The sequence below is a fragment of the Otolemur garnettii genome, unplaced genomic scaffold, assembly GCF_000181295.1.
Source record: "Otolemur garnettii isolate 467f Iridium unplaced genomic scaffold, OtoGar3 scaffold00027, whole genome shotgun sequence".
In the NCBI taxonomy this organism is placed as follows: domain Eukaryota; kingdom Metazoa; phylum Chordata; class Mammalia; order Primates; family Galagidae; genus Otolemur; species Otolemur garnettii.
The window spans coordinates 17,484,140-17,504,146 of record NW_003852422.1 but is presented as its reverse complement, the minus strand read 5'-3'; the positions used below and the strand labels follow the sequence as shown (position 1 = coordinate 17,504,146).

The window sequence follows — 20,007 nt, the reverse complement described above, 5'->3', positions numbered from 1 at the left end:
CCATGGTCACCAGCATGGCCTCGATCCTGGACGGCGGCGACTACCGACCCGAGCTCTCCATCCCGTTGCACCACGCCATGAGTATGTCCTGCGACTCGTCCCCTCCTGGCATGGGTATGAGCAACACCTACACCACGCTGACGCCGCTCCAGCCGCTGCCACCCATCTCTACTGTCTCCGACAAGTTCCACCACCCTCACCCTCACCACCACCCTCACCACCACCACCACCACCACCACCAGCGTCTGTCGGGCAACGTCAGCGGCAGCTTCACTCTCATGCGCGACGAGCGCGGGCTCCCGGCCATGAACAACCTCTACAGTCCCTACAAGGAGATGCCCGGCATGAGCCAGAGCCTGTCCCCGCTGGCCGCCACGCCACTGGGCAACGGGCTAGGCGGCCTCCACAACGCGCAGCAGAGTCTGCCTAACTACGGTCCTCCGGGCCACGATAAAATGCTCAGCCCCAACTTCGAGGCGCACCACACTGCCATGCTGACCCGCGGTGAGCAACACCTGTCCCGAGGTCTGGGCACCCCTCCCGCGGCCATGATGTCGCACCTCAACGGCCTACACCACCCGGGCCACACTCAGACCCACGGGCCAGTGCTGGCACCCAGTCGCGAGCGACCGCCCTCGTCCTCATCCGGCTCACAAGTGGCCACGTCGGGCCAGCTGGAAGAGATCAACACCAAAGAGGTAGCCCAGCGCATTACCGCCGAGCTGAAGCGCTACAGCATCCCACAGGCGATCTTTGCGCAAAGGGTGCTGTGCCGGTCTCAGGGGACTCTCTCTGACCTGCTCCGGAATCCAAAACCGTGGAGTAAACTCAAATCTGGCAGGGAGACCTTCCGCAGGATGTGGAAGTGGCTGCAGGAGCCGGAGTTTCAGCGCATGTCCGCCTTACGCCTGGCAGGTAAGGCAAGGGCCAGACTGCTGGGGAGAGCTTGTCCGTGTGCAGAGTCACTTCTGTGGAGTCTCTTCTCTTCTTCCCTATATAAGCTGCTTCTTTCTTCCCGTTTTTAATTTCTTCTTTCATTTTCCCTTTCTCGTCTCTTTTTCGACTCTCCTTTTTCTTCTCTTCCTGCCTGCCTCCTTGTCTCTGAGCTTTCATTTACGGACCGTCCTCCCCTCCCCGTTCATTGACCCTATTCTCACTGTGCCAACCGACCTTCCACAGTACTAGGAGGCGGGTGGGGATGCGCGGTGTAGGCTAAGAGCACTCGCTTTCCAAAACTCACAGAAACTATGAGCTACTCTTGTGCAAAACCTTTTGCACTTCAGCTCTTCTCTCTTTATTTATTTATTTTTTAAGACAACACTTTTCAATCTTTCAGGCTGCCTAGTCGCCTTGTATGAAGGCAGTTGTAGGGCTTTGCTCTTAAGGGAAAAAGAGCTCTCCGCTCTGCTACCCACTATATCAGGCAAACTTCTTTGGTCATTGGTAGGAGGCACAGCCTTGGTCGCGCGGGGAACGGGCGGCCAGGATACAACAGCTCTCCCAGAGCCTATCTCTGGCCTCGGCGTTGGCGCAGAGACTTTATGACCGGGCTTGACTGAAAAAGCGGGCTCAGGCCAGCTCCAGTGTCACTGCCTACAGGAAGGGGAGAGTGCAAGGACGAAAGTTGGGACTGTTATAGTTCACCGCTTGGGCAGGACGTGGGAGGAGAAACTGAGGCTGGAAAGCGCCCTGCCCCAACTCTTAGCGTTTGCTGGGATTTGCCGAGGTTTGCCAGGACTCTAGGAGACGCTAGCCGCTCGGGGAAGAGGTGCTGCGAAATTAAAGATGCAGGTTAGTTAATGCATCTCGGCCGGCTGCTGGCTGCAGGCTCCGCCTTTGCATTAAGCGGGCGCTGATTGTGCGTGTAGAGCGGCTGCGGGGAGGGCTCGGCAGCCCGCGGGAGGGGACCGGTAGACGCGCGGGTTACATTGTTCTGGAGCGGGCTCGGCTCTTTGTGCCTCCTCTAGCGGTCGAGTCGCGAGGTACAGCCCTCTATTGTTCTAGGAGCACAGAAACCTCCTGTGTGGGCGGCAGGAGCTGGAGCTGAGGGAAACACACAGCCTTGGCCGCGACTGGCACGCTGTTGCGCGCTTTTGCACTCACAGACGCCGCGCAGCACGCGTGGCGATTGCGCTGTCCCCTGGTCCGAGCCACGGACCCGGCGGAGCAAAATGTCCAGACCCCCCCCCCAACTGGGGAAGACACAGTACCCTACTGCAAGCCACAGTGGGCGGCTTCTGTTGGACTGGGGGCCGGAGGAATGTCTCTGGATTGTCGGGAGATCTGGGGGAACAATTGGTGGTGGCACTGATTGGCATAGCGTGGATATTGGGAAGCACACGGATTTGAGCCAACAGTGCACAGCGCGTTTCCAGAGCTGCGAGCTCATGCTCCCACTCCCTCTCCCGAGGGCTTTCCCCACACCGCTGAACCTAGCTTGTGGGGTACTCTCGACAAATGCTGCACTGGGGGATGTGACAGCAAGATCACCCCGGTTTGGGAGAGGGTGTTTCCACTCTGACAGCTCTCTCCTTAGCTGGCAGTTAGAGAATTCTGATCTTCAGTCGGTAATTGCCCCGCAGTTCTGATGTAAGCTGGTAAAGAAAACCAGTTTTCCCTTTCAAGATCTTCCCCCTAATCTGTGGACTCCTAATGCTATTGAGTGGATTTAGAAATCTATCTAATCTTTATTTCTCCTTTAGTCTACTCTTGATCCTTTCCTATAATTTTCTCCTATTTGCTCTTGTTTCCTGGCAAAGATAAAGCGATGTGTACAAAGCCTCAGAAGAAAGTGGAGGGTGACATTGTAGTGCCCCTTTGTTTTAGTGGCCCCCAAATGCCCCAGGCCCTCTCCTGCAGGCTCAAATACCAGCTGGCTTTCTGGGCACCGGGGGCTAGGAGGAAATTGGCAGCTGGTCTTGGGGAATACAGTTAAACGGAAGATGACAACTATTCTGGTCAGGGCCATATCAGAGCGCTGCCGCCCCCTCATGCCTGTGGCGGCAAAACACAGCTTTTAAAAAACACTTGCTTTCTGTCTATTTAAATCTGAAAGTAATGTGGAAAGTAATGCTTCACTTAGTAGCAAATTATAGCATTTACCATGACCTCAAGCATTGTTGGGATCAGGAAGAGTGTGGCATTATCCCAAGGGTTCCTCAGCCCAGGGTGCGACTCACCAGAGGCTGGCTGTAGGGAACATGGCCCAAAGCGCTGGCTTTTCAACACGGAGCGCTGAGCCTTCTCCATGGGAGACTGAACGCCTCCCAGAGTGAATGAGTATGCCTGCTGAGGACCTCACTTTGCTTAAGCATTCAAATGTGTGACTGTTTTATTAGCCTGGGTTGAAAAGGGACAAGAGCTTTAGCCTTTTTATCTGGCCATTTTATCAGCAACTATAAGTGTGTTGAGAGGTTATTATTCCATAGGAGGCTTTTCAGTTTGGGGTCAGTAGATCAGTCTCTTCAGACACTGACGCAGAAGCAGGACTGGATAAGTAGGTATTATGTGCTCAGGAGCGCTAGGGAGCAGAAGGAAATGGACGTGAAAAGCAAAGATCTATGCCAGCCCCAAGTATTGATCTGAATCCCCACCGGGATGCCGCTGAGGGCCCTCCCCACTGAGCCCCTGGGTGAGGAGGAGGGCTAACTGGCCAGAAGGCTGAGCTTGCTGTCCCTAGACATCAAGACACTGCTCCCCATGCCGTCGGACACAGCCTCTTTTCTCTGTCTGACTCCTTTTAGCTTCCCTTTCTTTTTCTAACTTTGGGGTCCCTCTGAGTCCTGCCAGAGCATCAAGCATGCAGGGGTTTAAGGACCTCAGAGTAAAGTTGCCTGATTTGGCCAGTGCCTGTAAACCTTGCTCTTAGACAAAGTACTACGTGCTGTCACAGCAGAGGCAGGACTCTCTATCCTCCCTGCTTTTTCAGAAAACATAGGGGAAACTCAGAGTGCCTAGCCTTAGATTTCAAGAAGTAAACTCCAGATGCATGGTTTCCTTTGGAAAAAGTGTCTCGGGCAGCATGTGGTTGCACACCTTCCTGTCAGGCCCCCTTGGTGGTTCCCAAGGCCAGCCTCACAGGGCAGTTTTTATTAATTTAGCAAGAGGTGGAAAGGACAGATTCTGCGCGGGTTCGGACATGCACACTCTCCGGCTTTGAGCTCAAGGGCCTCTCAACCAAGCACTACTAGGAATAAAGAGGGACTGAAGGAACCCAGTGAAGAATCTGAACGGCGTCCTGCACAGGAAAAGCAAGGCCCCAACGGTAAGCTTGATCTCAAAGCCGGGAAAATAGCAGGGCTCCCACCCTCCGCGCGCAGGCCCGCACACAGGCACACACACTACATTCTGTAGAGGTCTCCGCCTGAAGTCGGCCCGGCTCCCACGGCAGCCTGCCCGAGATGCTGCTTCCAGTCCCCACCTTGGACCGTCGCACGGTCCTTTCCAGGTTCTCCAGGCAGCACTCCAGCGGCCAGTCTGGGGCAAACTCTGTTCAGGCGGCCAAGGGCCCTTAGCTAACCGGCGGAGACGTCTCCGGGACCTTCTGACGCCACCGTTGCGGGACATGGCCCGGCTGCGTACTGCGGCTCCTGTTAAAAGCGCCAGGTGTATGAGTGTCTCTTGCTGTGCTGGAGACGTCTTTGGGAAATGCGTGCATCCCAGAAGCCGAGGAGCAGGAAGGGTACCTCCTTGCGTTGTCTTAGCCCTCTCTGCTTTGGCTCTCGGCTCAGCCCACCTCTCCTGGAGGCTAAATTAGGGATCTGAACCCAAGCGGCCGAACGCAGCCCACGCCAGCATGGAACAGACGATACGTTCGCCTGCTGGCAGGTTGGATTAATGATTGAAAAGCTCGCTACAGTCCTTGCTTCGTCAAGTCCCGGGTACCAGGAGAATACCTTCTTAACACGCATTAGGGCGAGAGCGGGCGGAGGCGGCGGGACGCGAGGGAGGGGAGTGAACTCGAGAGCGATAAGTAGTCCAGGCGCCCGGCGAGAGGCTGGGCATTTATTTTTATTCCAGGCTTTCCACGGTGTGGTTATGTCACTTTCTCAAACAAATGTGTATATGGAGGGAGATCGATGCTGATAATGTTTAGAAGATTAAAAGAGCATTAATGCTGGCAACAATAACGTAAACGTGTGGACCCAGATTTCATTGATCTGGAACCTGATCCGGCGCGTTTCCAGTAAGCCCGACGGTGCACTCTTCCCAGCAGAGCGCTCGCCAGCGCCCAGGCTCCCCGGCGCTCCTGCAGCGCTGTTCCCCAGCTCGCGGAGAGATCTCTCTCTGACCGCAGCTCTACCCCCTCGTGGTCCCAGCCTGCCCCTATTCCCCGAGGTTTTTTCCTCTTCTCCCAGGACTCCCTGCCCTTTCCTCCATCCCCCAGCCGGCTCCCGCAGATCCTTGAGCTCCTGGCAGACTCTGAGAGCTAGGATCCAGAAAGCGCTGCGTCCCCTGCCCCAGTCCTCCCAACTTTCCTGTCCTGAGTCCGTTTGACCCAAACCCTGTCCAGTAGGGCGGAAGTTAACTTCTTTTTTCTATCGAAGCCATCCAGGAAATCCCCGATCATTTTGAAATTCGGTCTAGATCTGCTCCAGTGACCAAGCCCGAGTTGGAAATGACGTGCCTGCTAAAGCTGCCGATGCTATACGTTTTCATATGAAATGTCCGACTCGCACACTTTTCACGCAAGTTCTTTAGTGGCTATTGAACCGAGTCTCAGTAACAAAAACCTGGACTTCGTCCCTGAGAATAGTCAGCTCTGCTCTGAGCTAGCTAGGTCAACCAGGGAAGAATCTCATTCCTACCTTTGCTGTGGCAAGAAGAAAGGAAACTCAAAGTGAAGAGCCCCCCTCCACCCCTGACCGCCAGCAGGACAGCAGTTCCTGCGCTCTGAGGCCGGATCACAGGCCCATCATGGGCAGGGTGGTTTTTTCTCTGAAACACCTGTACTTTACGTTCCTCCAGCCTGTGTGGGGCACCACAACACCCTGCCCACAGCTCCTATGGCTCCTTCCAGAAGGAACACTAAGGTGACTTTTAATGGAAGAATGAAAGAACAAAAACCAAAGTGAGGGTCGGATGAGAACTGAATTGTTCTAGGGCTTTGTAAAAAAAAAAAAAAAAAAAAAAAAATTACAAATCTTTTAGTTAGAGAAAGCTAAACTTTTCCTTCAAGGGAAGGTCTCAATCTGGAAAGGGGAAAGCGTTTTCCTTCCTTTTCCAAGAACAATAAGAAAAAAGGGAAAGGAAAGGGGAGAGAGTGATGAGGCAAGGAGTGAATAGGTATTTCTTTCTCACCTTCCTACCAGGGATTTCTTTTTTAACTAAGGGAGCTTTGATACACCCTCTTGGTTCCTAGTTAGAAAGTGCCCTATTGCCCCCTAAAAACTGTAAAGAGGGTAGGTCAGGTTATCAGATACAGAAACTTGAGAAGGGAGGAGTATTTCCTTTTTGCCCAGAAGACACCTAGCCTTCTCCCCACAGCTCTCACATGAAGGACTCAGGCTCTGGGGGTGGGAGGTGAGTGGCTTTTGGAGGGTGTGGTCTTAGACTTTGCCACACCTCCATTTTGGAATCCCCAGAGAGGGCAGAGAATAAACTGATGAGCCCAGGTGCCAGCATTTGCTCCATTCTTCTCTGGAGCCAGGTCTGCCCTGATACACCACCAGCGGGTACCTGGTTTTACCTTCCCAAGCTCCAGACCTGAGATCTAAAGAGAGGGAGAGCCTCTCTTAGGGAGAGGGAGAGCCAAACCAAGACTTCATTTGAGGGTCACCTCATGATACGGGAGGGAGCCCCTCCAGTTTTCTAACCTTTAAAAACCTGCTTGTAAAGGAAGACCAGAGAAGCAGGGCTGAAGAGCTCTTGGGGAGAAAAGTCCTGGGCTGCCCACCACACCAGGACTGGTGGCTAGTGTTGGCAGAAACTGTCTTCATGAAAAGTGGTACCATGTAACGGGATCCCTTGAGGAATGCAAACCTCAAAGGAGAAGCAGAGAGATTTAGTTTCTGGGTTCTTGCCAAAGGAAGGGAAATGAGGAGGGAATAAATAGAAATAATTGCCTGGATAAAGGGCCCTGGGGAAAAGGGTGAAAATGGAGGCATTCTAGACCTTGAACTTGTCTGTAGACTCTCTAGGCTTTGCTTACCCCTGACCCTTTTAGGAACCCTTATTTTTTGTGACCTGGGGAAAGATGCTTCCGCCAGGGAGATAACTCTTCTGGTGGGGCAAGTCCATTACAAGGGAGCCCCATGGAGTAACTTATGTTCTCAGGTGCAGAGCCCAGCCAGGCTGCCAGTCCTGGATGGCCCATTCCCATCCCTCATTGCCAGCAAACCCCAGTGCCTTTGGGGGAAAGGCTATTTGATTTCCAAGTCTCATGTGAGGTGATAACTGAAAATGCACATAGCTGTTTGTAGGGGTTGGTAGAGGGGTGGTTAGGGGAGTTGATTCGGTAACACAGACAGGCAAGGAGTGGAGGCAGGCTGTGGGCTGGGCAGATAGAGATGGTCTCACTTGGGGAACAGGACTCCTGGAAGGTGCAGACATTTATTATGAAAAACTGTCCCACATAAATTGTCCCAGAGGAAAGGGAGGCTTTGCATTCCACCTTGGTGCCTCTCTCACCATTTGAGGATCCATTACTCTCCTGTAGAAAGCAGACTTTGTTTGGGTTGGAAGCACACCTCCAACGTAATTTAATCAGCATTGGACTTTGGCTCCTGTAATCAAATATACATATACTTTCTCCTGCAGGAAGAAAAATAATTTCTCAGTAACTGGTATTGACTTGAAGTCATGTAATCTCTGGAAAGCATCACATTTTTAAAGGGAAAGGTAAAATTAAGGGGAAAAGAACCCACAGTGTTAGTGGTTTGCCTTGTCATTACTAAGAAGAGCCAGTTACCACTGAAGAAAGGGAAGAAAGAGCATTCCTAGAGCTCAGATCCTCACACTGCAACAATTGTAGATATTTTACTAAAGCTCCCTCTGTGTAGTCAGCCTCTGAGATATAGATTGATAGAAATTAGGTTGACTGGCTCTAGCCTAGAACGTGGGCTCTATATTTGTGCATGCATCAACATCCTTGGAGGAAACTCGTGTGCATTTTTTTACCCCATTTGGAGAGGCCACAGGCAGTGGCAGCTCCTGGAGTTCCTGTAGAATCTGGGTGGGCAGCAGGGCTCTTCTTTTTTAAGGGCGCTTAGTATGCCATCACCAGCTTGCTGTCTGCTCTACTCCAGGGCTTTGAACACAAAGTTCTCTCCCAGAGCGTCCCCCTGGAGCAAGCTTGCAGGGCCCTCCCCATGTGCCCAAGTTGAGTCTGTTAGGGAATCTGTTGTAAACACAGATCCATTGATTTGCATTTGTCAGAGAGTAAAGTTAAACCAGTGAAAAGAGAAGCCCTTACCCTTTTATGCAGGGCCAGGGAAACCTTTCATATTGATCTTATTGATCCAACCTTTCCCTTTAAGGAAACCACATAGTTAAAGACCCTCGTTCAATAGATTTACCCTTCATGCTTGTGATATTCCTTTAAGTGTTCTCATCTAGGATAGCTGGGCATTAAGCCCACACTCCAAACCAAACAAAAATGAAAACGGGGTGGGAGGAAAGGGGGGGGGTCAGGAGGCGGAATTGTGGGAAGTGAAATTAAATCAAACTGAAATGTGTAATGACCCAGTTGGGGATATTTTTCTCCTTCTTCTAAGATGACATGCAGGGATAAAGACAAAATAGATGTGTTTAACATCTCTCTCTTTTTTTTCTCACAAAAGAAAATCTGTTTATATGCATAGAGTAAAAATGTCTTAGGAACATTGCTTTCTCCTGTATAAAATTATTTCAATCAAGCCACTAGCTTGGTTCATTTATGCTGGTTCACTTAAAAGTGGTAATACTGTCACACCAACTATTTTGGTTCATTTGTAGCAAATCAGGAATAGGATTTTCCCCAGAAATAATATTTTGGACTCTGGATATGCATAAACACTGTAGTCATTTAAGAAGGGACAGGCTTGGAGTTGTGTATTCTGATGGAAGTGGGAAGAAGCTACCTAAGAGCAGGGTACAACTTTTGTTGTAGAGCAGTGTAGAGGGAATAGGAATTGCTAAATACTACTCTGTATCCCTCTTGCTTGCAGATATGAAAGTGAAAATCCCCTTTGTCTCCAGAAATGTTGGCATGATCCATTCCATTTCTTCCCTGACCCTTTTTTGCTCTCTAAATAACATGCATTTGTGATTTTTTTCAACACAGTACATGAACTATTCCTAATTGGCTATCTCTTGGGTTGTTTTTAGACATTCATGTTTGTTTTGTGTGATTGAAAAATATTAATGATTCCTTAGGTGAGCTAATGTATTTATCTGCTGAGCCAGTTCAAAGGGCAGAGTTCATCTATGGTTCAGGTTAATTGCACAGGAAGCAGTGAGCTCTCCAGGCTGTGTTAAACAAGGGACCAGTCCCTTAAAATATCACACTCAGCAAACACACAATTTCTCTGTCCTCGTCCTGGAGTCTGATGTAAGAGGCTCAGATCAACTTGGATTGCCTGTTTAAAAATCCCAAAGCAAAGCATAGCTACTGCAAACTCTGGTCCCCCTCAGGGAAGAAGAGTTTTCTCATTGGCTAATTGCTTTATTGGTAGCACTGACCTGCAGAGCAGCTGCAGGGGCCTGGATGAAGGCTTGGGCCTCAGAATAATGTGCTCCATTAGAACAGGGCAAGACATTTTTTGTTTACTCAATTGGAGCTCCCTGCAAAGTGCCATTAACCCCGGCCCAACTGCTTGTGTGCTGCAAAAGCCAAAGGTCAGCCAGTCAGTCTGTAGGCACAGCCAGTGCTGCCCTGGTAGGAGGGGTGAGGTGCACATCCTGCTGGCACTACCCTCCTGTCACCCTGTAGGCCCCTCCAGGGCTCTGGGCAAAGCAAACAGTTGCACAACTTGTTTACATTTCCCAACTGCTGAATCATGTTTTGATGATTAAACAGTTTTCATCTGAGCCTATCAATCACACACACTGAAAAAAATCCTCCCACCATTCCTCCATTTTCTATTTATATCCCTGTCATTACTATGCATTACAGTAAAGAGAATTGTGCAAACGGTGCTTTTAGCAGGAATACAGTCTGGGTAAGTGCTTAAATCAAGAAGCCGACCTCCAAACATGGCTATGGAGGGGTTTGTTAGAAGATGGGAAGGTTGAAGAGGATCAGGGGAGCATATCCTCAGCCAGCACAAGAACTAGAGTGCCACCTGCTGGGAGACGTCTAACGCCTTGTACCTCCAACAAGGTCCACCCTTTCTTCACTTTGCTGCTGGTGTCTATGATCTCATTCCCCTCCACAGCACCACCCATGCCAACACTGTCTTCCTAGAAATTGCTTAAGGGACGTTTCCCCTGTCCTTTGGGACTCAAATGTCTGCCCCTTCTAATTCATTGCCAAGGAGAAATCAACAGTTCTGCTGCCCTAGGTGAGATGATTTGCCCATCCTACACGTTGAGATATAATAGTCTCCTTAATTGGAGAGTGCTTGGGGGAGGAGAGGAAGGGGAAAAAGCAGCCTTGAGGAGTATATGGAAGAGAAATGGCTGAGTTGATGGTGCCAGTGAGGGCTGTGCCAACTGTAAGGTCCTCTGCAAAGGTAAAATATTGTATAAAGGAGAGAGGATCGAAAAGAATTAGTATCTGTAGGGAGGACATTGAGAAGAAGATATGCCAAATCCGTAAGCTGGTGGGCTGGGGAAACCCCCTGGGAGGACAAAATGAACCAGCCGCTTTGCATTTGCAAACAAGGGAGCAAATGAGCTGAGCTAGACGTGGAGCCAAACTAGAGCGCTCCGTGAGCGACAGCTGTGCGATCCTCGTCCCACGTGGTCCCTGCGGGAGCCCCTGGCAGCAGAGCGCGGGTGTGTGTGTGGGTGGGTGGGTTGCTGCCTCGGCGCCCCGACGCGGCCTTCAGCACCACGAACAGCGCCAGGGCGCGTCCCGAGAGCCCGCGCGCCGCGAGTGCCTTTGGAGCGAGTTTCCATCTCAACCTAGACAAAGGAGGTGGACCCTCTGCCCGGGTTAAATCCGGGAAGGACCCTGACGGTAGCTCTCGGCGCCCGAGGCAGAGCAGGGCCTCAGATTTTCCTCTCGCTCCCCATGGCTGCTGGTTCTCTGTGTGAGGTCAGCGATTATAAAGGGCTAAGAGGCGGCGTCGGGGTGAGAAGACAAAAGATGCCGAAGAAGAGGCGCATTACCTCTGTCGGGGGCGGGGCAATTGAACTATTTCGCCGTGTTGCCGCCTTCTGCAGCCGTGATTGCCGCTCTCAACGGGACATTTTAGATTTAAGACTTGTTCTCAAGGTTCATTGTCTAGCTGCCCTACCCCCTATACACACACACAGGTAAGCACAAATGAATGCTTTTCTTTCCCCCACCTACGTGCTCCTGATTTTTGAAGACATGGTTTTCGTTATATTAAACAATATTCTCACCTTGTATCAGCCATAATGTTGCAGGGAGAGCCAACTATGGGCCATCACTACTTCTGATTAATGTGGAAACTGGGTTTGATTTCTTGAGATTCTAGTGATGAGGCTCTTTTTAAGAAAAATGTTGCCACCTCTTCCCCCCCCACACACACAACACAAAGGACCAGAGATGTTGAGTCACTTCCCTTAGGCCACACAGTGGAGACCTGTGGTCTTGGCCAGAGTGAGAGCTTACATTAGGCACTGATCCCTGACTCTGTCTTTTTTTTTTTCTTTAATCAGTAGCTCTGCTTCATTTGTGCTTTTTGGTTTTTGTTTTATTTTTGAGACCAGAGTCTCACTATGTCGCCCATGGTAGAGTGTCATGGCATCACAGCTCACAGCAACCACAAACTCTTGGGCTCAAGCAATTCTCTTGCCTCAGCCTCCCAAGCAGCTGGGACTATAGGCACCTGCCACAATGCCCAGACATTTTTTATTGCCGTTGTCATTGTTATTTAGCTGGCCCGAGCTGGGCTCAAACCCACTGGCCTTGGTGTATGTGACTGGCGCCATAAACACTATGCTATGGGCACTGAGCCTTCATTTCTGTTTTTATTCCAGAGAAAAGAGACAGGTGGGTCCTTTGGGCCAAGGATAAGGCAAAACTCATATATCCCTTTGGGTTCTAGTAAAATGGATCTTGACTTCCCAAAACTAATTATAATGTAAAACTTTTACTGTAGTTCAAGGAACTTTAGTTTAGGCTTAATTTCTTGCTAAAGAGATTCTCAGTGGTGAAGCATCGGAACAGACAAATATGTTCCCTTTAAAAGAAAGTCAAGGGTATGGTCAGGAGCAGTGGCTCATCCCTGTAAGTCTAGCACTCTAGAAGGCCGAGGCAGGTGGATTGCCTGAAGTCACAGGCTCAAGACTCGCCTGGGCCAGAGTGAGCACCCACATCTAAAAATAGCTGGGCATAGTGGCAGATGCCTATAGTCCCAGCCACTCAGGAGGCTGAGGCAAGAGAATTGTTAAGAGTTTGAGGTAATAAACTGTGGTATGTGTATACCATGGAATACTATGCAGACTTAAACAAAGATGAAGCCTTTACCTCTTTTATGTTTACATGGAGGGATCTAGAGCATATTCTCCTGAGTAAAATGTCTCAAGAATAGAGGGAAAGTATCCAGTGTACTCAGTACTTCTATGAAACCTACTTATATTTACTCACATTTTCTTATGAAAGATAGAACACAGCTATAGCCCAGGATGAAGGAGAGAAATGGAATGGGAAAGGAGGGGAGGGGGGAGGTTTGACAGAGGGAGGGTAAAAGATGGGACCACCCGTGTGGAGCGTATGACAAGGGTACAAGTCAAATCTGTGAAGTGTAGAACATAGATGTTTTGGCACAATAATCAAGTAAATGAGGTGAAAGCTATGATGATTGGTTTGACGTAACCACGTCAGATTGTATTTTTGAAAAATCAGCACATTGTACCTCACATATGCATGAATGTATTCATGATCTATGTGTATTTGACTTAATAAAATTTTTAAAAAAGAAAAGAGTTTGAGGTTGTGGTGAGCTATGACACTATGGCACTCTACCGAGGGTGACAAACTAAGACTTTGTCTCAAATAAAAAAGTCAAGGGTATGATAAGTGAGATGATAAATGTGACTGTTAATCTTTAAGTTTCAAGATGGCTGTAGTGTGAAAGGAAGAAAATTCTAGCCCAAAAGAAATCTGGTAGAGCATTCAAGCTCGATGTTGAAAACATTTTCTATGTGTCTAAATAACTAAAATTTTGCTCTAAAAAGAAGCAGGAACTTACCTGAATCAGATCTAAAACCTGAACTAGCCCTTTTGCAGTTACAAAGAAGTGAGCCAAGGAACTCCATGTGAAGCCAAACTCTGGAGCTGTCTATAGCTCTCTGAGTAGCAGCTGTCACCAGACTCACCTTCAATTGATCACTGCTGGGAGCTCCTGGCCCACAGCACCTGTGGGTGGGTTGCTGCCTCTGCACCTCAGTTTTAAATCTATTTGGTGAGGGGGGAATGGGTGGAGGAAGGGGGATTGGAGGGATCACTTCTGAGGTTTATCTTACAAGGGTACAAGTGAATCTTTCTAAGAGTAGAATGTGAACGTTTTAAAATAATAACTAAGAAAATGACATGAAGGCTATGTTAACCAGTTTGATGGAAGTGTTTCGGATTGTGTGTGAAAACCCCACACTGTACCCTAGAAATGCATTAATGTACATAGTTACCATTCAATAAAAAAAAAGAAAAAAACATCTATTTGGTAAGTTTGACTGAAGAAATTTCTTAAAGTCATGTAATCTTTACTTTTGCAGATATGTTTCTTAGGAGTTTTGGGGTTGCACTATCATTTCAACTGTTCCGTAGATTTGACAATGTACATAGCCTTTTTCTTTCTTTTTTTTTATTAAATCGTAGCTGTGTATGCTAATGCAATTATGGGGTACAATAGGCTGGTTTTATATACCATTTGAAATATTTTCATCAAACTGGTTAACATAGGCTTCAGTGCATTTTCTTAGCTAGGGGAGGATGGGTGGAGGGAGCGTAATTGGTGGGAACACAACTACAGCGCATTTTACAAGAGTACATGTTAAATTTACTAAGTGTAGAGTATAAATGTCTTAACATAGCCTTTTTTATTTTATTTTTATTTTTTATTATTATTATTATTTATTTTTTTTTTTTTTTTGCAGTTTTTGGCCAGGGCTAAGTTTGAACCCACCACCTCTGGCATATCAGGCCAGCGCCCTACTCCTTTGAGCCACAGGCGCTGCCCAACATAGCCTTTTTAAAGCCAACTGTGTATGCATCACTCTGCAAGGACTTGGACCGAATGCATTTCCTTTCTAGTATTTCAATAGGACTGCCGTGTAAATATCTTTTCTACAGTCTTTTTTGATTCCAAATGCCAAAAAAAATGTGTGGAGTAAGATAACTTTATCCTTTTCTGACTCAGTGCTACAAATCTGCAAATCTAAAAGACAAAAATCTTCTTGGGGGCAGTTGCCTCCTAAAGTATATGAGTTCATGGTCAAGGGACATTCGCTTTTAATAAAGAATATGCCCTCCAGCCTGGGTGACAAGGTTATCCTGGGTGAGCAAGACCGTCTCATCCTTTCTTCCGTTCTTTTAAAGAGGTGGTCTTCCTACTGAAGGCCAACTCCTCTATCTTGTCTGGGCCCTCCCTCTTCTGTCTTACCAGGATCCCATCCTCTCCTTTACGCATAACGTCTTCCTCTCATTTACTTTCTCCCATCAGCATTTTTGTGTTCTAGTCTTTTTATTTATTTATTTATTTGGGGTTTTTAATTTTATTTCGTTGCTTATTTTTTATTTCTTTCCTTTTTTTTTTGTCAAGACAGAGTCCCACTCTGTGCCCCTGAGCAGAGTGCAATGGCTTGGTAGTTCACTGCAACCTCAGACTCCTGGCTTGTGGGCATCCCACTGCCTCGGCTTCCGGCTTCCAGAAGCTGCTGGGATTACAGGTGCTCGCTGTGGCGCCCAGCTGGTTTTTTTTTTTCATTTTTTTTCATGAGTCAGGGTCTCTCTTTCACTCAGGTAAGTCTCGAACTCTTGAGCTCTAGCGATTGTCCCTCCTCAGCCTCCCACAGTGCTGGGATTACAGGTATGAGCCACCGTGCCTGGCAGTTCTAGTCTTTTTAAAATGCTAGCCCAGGCTTGGTGCCTATAGCTCAGTGGTTAGGGCGCCGGCCACGTACACCGGGGCTGGCAGGTTCAAACCCAGCCTGGGTCTGCTAAACAACAGTGAAAACTACCACAACAACTACAATAACAACAACAACAAAATAGCCAGGTGTTGTGGTAGGTGCCTGTAGTCCCAGCTACTTGGGAGGCTGAGATAAGAGATACCCAGGATAGCCTTGTCACCAGGCTGGAGTGCAGTGGTACAATCATAGCTCACTGCAACACTCAAACTCCTGTCCTAAAGAGATCCTCCTGCCTCAGTCTCCTATATAGTTAGGACTACAGGCACAAGTCACCAATGCCCAAATAATTCTTAATATTTTTTTGTGAAGATAGGGTCTTGCTATGCTACATGATACTCAGGTATACATAGTAAACAACTGACTTAGGTGACTGTCATTTGTATGCCTTGTATAGCCAAACCAAGTTGCCTTTGACACTGAGGCTGCGGCACAGGAAGCAGCTCTGAGGCTTTTCTGAAAGGCCTTAGACTCCCACCAGTGGGGACGGGGCAGAGAGGTTTTAGAGGCCACCCTCCTCTCTGGCTGGAAGTAGACATGGCTGGCACCAAAGGCTGTATACTTCCTTTCTTAGCTTCCTTTCCTGCCATTCTCCCAAAGAAAGCAGGTGGGACCAGGAGGAGTCACCCCTGCCTTCTGACCTCATTCAGGCTTCCACAGCAGATTCTAGAAAGTCAGTTAAAAGGGCAGGGTGAGGCATACATAGATAATTGAATTGGAGGGGAAAAGAGGAAAAGATAGGTGGACTGGAAGGTACACCAACTCAAGAACCCAAATATTCTACTTGTTTAGAGCTATGGAAATCCCTAGAATCTGAATATCCCTATCTGAGATGAGAGAGGAGCCTTAAGATGAGAAGATAGTGAGTCTATAGCAGATCCTGAGAACAGTGTCTGTATGACCAAGATATCTCTCTCTCTCTCTCAAGCTATTGGAAAAGGATTGGGGGCAGTAAGTACCCCTCCCCTCTCGTCTTCTCCTCCTCTCCTCTCTCCTCTCTCTCAGAACTGCCCTTACAGAGGCAGTGCCAGCGGCAAGAGGGCAGAGTGGAATGAAGGGTCTTTGGCTTTAGAATCAGTCGGTCTTGGGAATTAATTCTACCTCTGTCAGTTCCTAGTTCTAACGTCTCTGAGTCTCGGTGTTTTTCCTTTAAAAAATAGGAGTGGAGTGTCTACCATGGAGAGCGGGTATTAGTATTAGAGATGAGCTGTGTAAAGTAATCGTCAGGTAACAAGCTGATATGAACTGTCTTCAGGATTTCCCCACAGAATCCTTTGCCAAGAATGGGACTTAAGGGACAGGTGGCTTTGGATGTTGGGCAAGGGGAGAGAAGGATATAAAGTACAGATTTTATTGAAATTCTCTTATATGCTGTGTATCAGTTACCTGTGGCCATAATAAGGCTGAATAACATACTACCCCAAAACTCATGGCATTCAGCAATAACCACTTATTGCTCTTGTATCAGCAGGAGTTAGCTGATTTAGGCTGGTCTCAGCTGGGTTTGCCCAGGCACCTGCAGTTCAACTGACTTGATCGTGTGTTGGGTGTCTCTGCTCCACATTTCCAATATTCTCTTGGGACCAAAGTATTAACCAGGCATGTCCTTCCCATGACAAGTAAAGAGTAAAGAGCACAAGCAATAATATACTCGGTAACATTCCACTGGTGATGGGAAGTCACATGGCCAAACCCAGAGATGGAGTGGGAGAACACTACAAGGTTACATGGCAAAAAGCATGGGTACAGAGAAGGAAAGGCTGAAAAATTGGACTTTTTTTTTTTTTTGCACACTTCTTCATACTGCATATTTTAGCTTATTTATTCTTGGAGGAAGCAACTCCCATGGTGATATATAGACATCAAGAGCAGTCTAACAAGGTGGGACTAATTTTGGCCACAAATAGAAGGTAAATGTGGAAGTATTTCACATTCCCATCCCTGTCTTGACAGGAACCACATCTCTATACTGTGATGATTTGTAGTATGTTTGATCTTCTCTAGTAGATTGTGGCAAGCAAGAGCCCTGAGCCTCCTTCTCTGGTATCTTCCCTGTAGCCCTCCCGCAGTGCCTAACACATAGTTGGCACTCAGGATATGTGCAAAGCTAAATGATCCCCAGGGTCACACAGCTCTAGTGTCCTAATGGAAGGTCTCCTCTAGCCCCACCTGCTGATTACATGGATTTTAGAATACGGTGTTCTTTTTAACTTTTACATTTTCTTCCACTACAATAATCACCAAACATTCGAGGACCAAACACCCAAGCCTGTTGCCTACGGAAGTTAAGGCTTCCAGTTTATATCTCGGTTATTCTATGGATATAAAATCTAAATAATCCAAACACTCCTTGGTTTGCCAATGAATGTAGAGGCAAGTTGGAGGTGGGTATCAGAAAGATCTGCTCGTTTGTGATGTTAACAATGTCTAAGTTTTGGAGATGGTTTTTGACCTGAGGTTCTACATCTGGGGAATGTTTGTTTAAAAATCATAAACAGTATAAAAAAACACTTGACAGTTTTGTCTTGAGTCTTGGTGCGTGTGTTAAGGGATGCCTTCCATTAGTGAGTATGGCCCCATCATGAGTTTATTGCATCTTCCTTCTCTGCCTATCCCCTAATTATCTGGTACACAGAGGAAACTTGAGCTGATTTATATGGATCTCAGTCTCTCTCATTTGTGCATACTTAATTCAGAGAGGAGATCACATTGATTTCCAGACCCCACTTTTTAAGATACTGTACTAACATAGACATCTTAGCAGCTCTAACTACATTGTCTGAAAAGGAAAACATTTTCAACCTTTGGAAGCAATTTTGATGGACATTTCATTGTGTTCTATATTACTTTCATAATTAAATTTCCTTCACGTCGAGGTCTGTTTAAAATTAAATTGAGAAATATTCTTGAGTTCCATTGGGCAGATAACTTTGTTTGGCTGAATTTGTTCTGCATATATATGAAATGGCATCTGGTGAATCAATACCCAGTGCTTACACTGCCCCTGGATGTGAGGAAACGGCATCTTAGTAGGCAGATGAAGTCCCCCGTTATTTATAACAAGCTGTCCCTAGTTATTAAACATGTTTACCCTGTAATTCCAAAAGGTGCTTGTGTTTTTGTGCCTGTGGTTTGGCATGCTGATTTATTCAGATGCTGAGCATTGTGATCAAAACATGAAACTTCTTTCATGGATTAGCTAGAGTCCTGGGACTCCTGTTTACAAGCCCGCAGTTCAGCTCAGGGCAGCTAGCTCCCTTTGGCACAGACATCTTATTTGCATAGCCAAAGGGGTAGAATTCCAGCTTGGGTTTGAAAACAAATAGGGTAAATTGTCAGGTTTATTCCTATTGCATCTTTGGAAACAAAGCTGAGGAGCAAAAAGTCTTATCTCTCAACTCCACCCATCTTGCTATTGAGGACAGAAAAATAGGGCTCCTCGTCTTTTATCCTGCCATTCCATTCAATTCTATGGCGAGGGAGCCCAGGGTGATAGAGCTGTAATTGGAGAATTGGCATTTCGTAAGCACTGCTTTAATATTTTTAAAAAATAGTCCCAAAGAACCACCTTTTGTTACATTGTTAATTAGCCATTGAACATTTCAGAATTCATTAGAATCTTCAAGGTCTGTCAAGGTCTTCTAGGTTTATCTCATTTATGTCTGGGTCTCAAACACATAGTGAGGTTATTATGAGCCTTCAATGAGCAAATGCAGATAGATGCTTAGAACAATTGGTTATCTTGTGGACACTTGCTACTTGAGCAGCTATTATTATTAATTGATAAATAATACCTTTTGTAACTTCTCTGTATATCAGCAGAGTTGGCCTGAGTCACTGATTTTCCCATAGCTTTTACATATTTAGAGTATGATGTGACCTTGTCATAGAGAGTATGAGTTTTAGAGTCAGACAGATCCAGTTTGTATCCCAACCACTTTTTACTAGTTCTGTGACCTAAGGCAAGAGACTAAGCTCACAGAGCCTCTGTTCCCTTCTCTGTAGAAGAGAGGCAGCATTGGTACCGACCTCATCTAGTACATGTGCACATTATGTGAGATGCCGCACGACATCTGCACATACTACACTTGACCCCTTATTACAGGTGGATGTATCTATTCTTTAACACAGTTTATGTGTCATTCTTATGGGTAGAATTTATGACAAGTAAAATTACTAGACTCTACACTGATTACTGGGTATACTCTTTGCAAACTGGTTAAACATGCAACAGGACTAGTTATGTCCTGCCAGTAGTATCCTTTTAAGACACTTTTTTTGGCGGGGGAGGGTGCGGACAGAGTCTTATTCTCTTGCCCAGGCTAGAGTGCCATGGCATCAGCCCAGCTCAGAGCAACCTCAAATTCCTGGGTTCAGACGACCCTCCTGCCTTACCTTCCCAGAGTGCTGGATTACTGGCGGGAACCACCCCATACCGCCCCTTTTAAGAACCTCTAAACAATTATGGTCAGTTTGCTACACTTTTGCTTAGAACCCAGAAGTCAGCTATGCACACAATAGCTTCTGACTCTACAGACTTACGTTAGGAGAAAGTTCATTTGCAAGTGTGGGATGTGTTAAGCAAACAGTATACATTTCATGAAGTTTACATGTACAAATTGTAGCCGAGGAGCCAAGTGTAGTGGTTCACACCTGTAATCCCAGCAACTCAAAAAGATGAGGATCTCTGGAGGCCAGAGGTTCAATCCCAGCCTGGGCAACAGAAAGATGGCATCTCTACAAATCTTTTTTTTTTTTTTTTTTTTT

The 20,007-nt window shown here is 47.2% G+C and overlaps 1 protein-coding gene across 1 annotated transcript in view; it reads left to right on the top strand.

Moving 5' to 3' along the window:
* The first annotated feature begins 2 nt into the window (after nucleotides 1–2).
* The window catches only part of ONECUT2 (one cut homeobox 2), a 43,587-nt gene continuing 23,582 nt past the window's right edge, over nucleotides 3–20,007 (top strand). Inside the window, exon 1 of the mRNA XM_003788433.3 lies at nucleotides 3–915. Coding sequence (XP_003788481.1) covers nucleotides 3–915 — 913 coding nt within the window. The remainder of the gene's footprint in view (nucleotides 916–20,007) is intronic.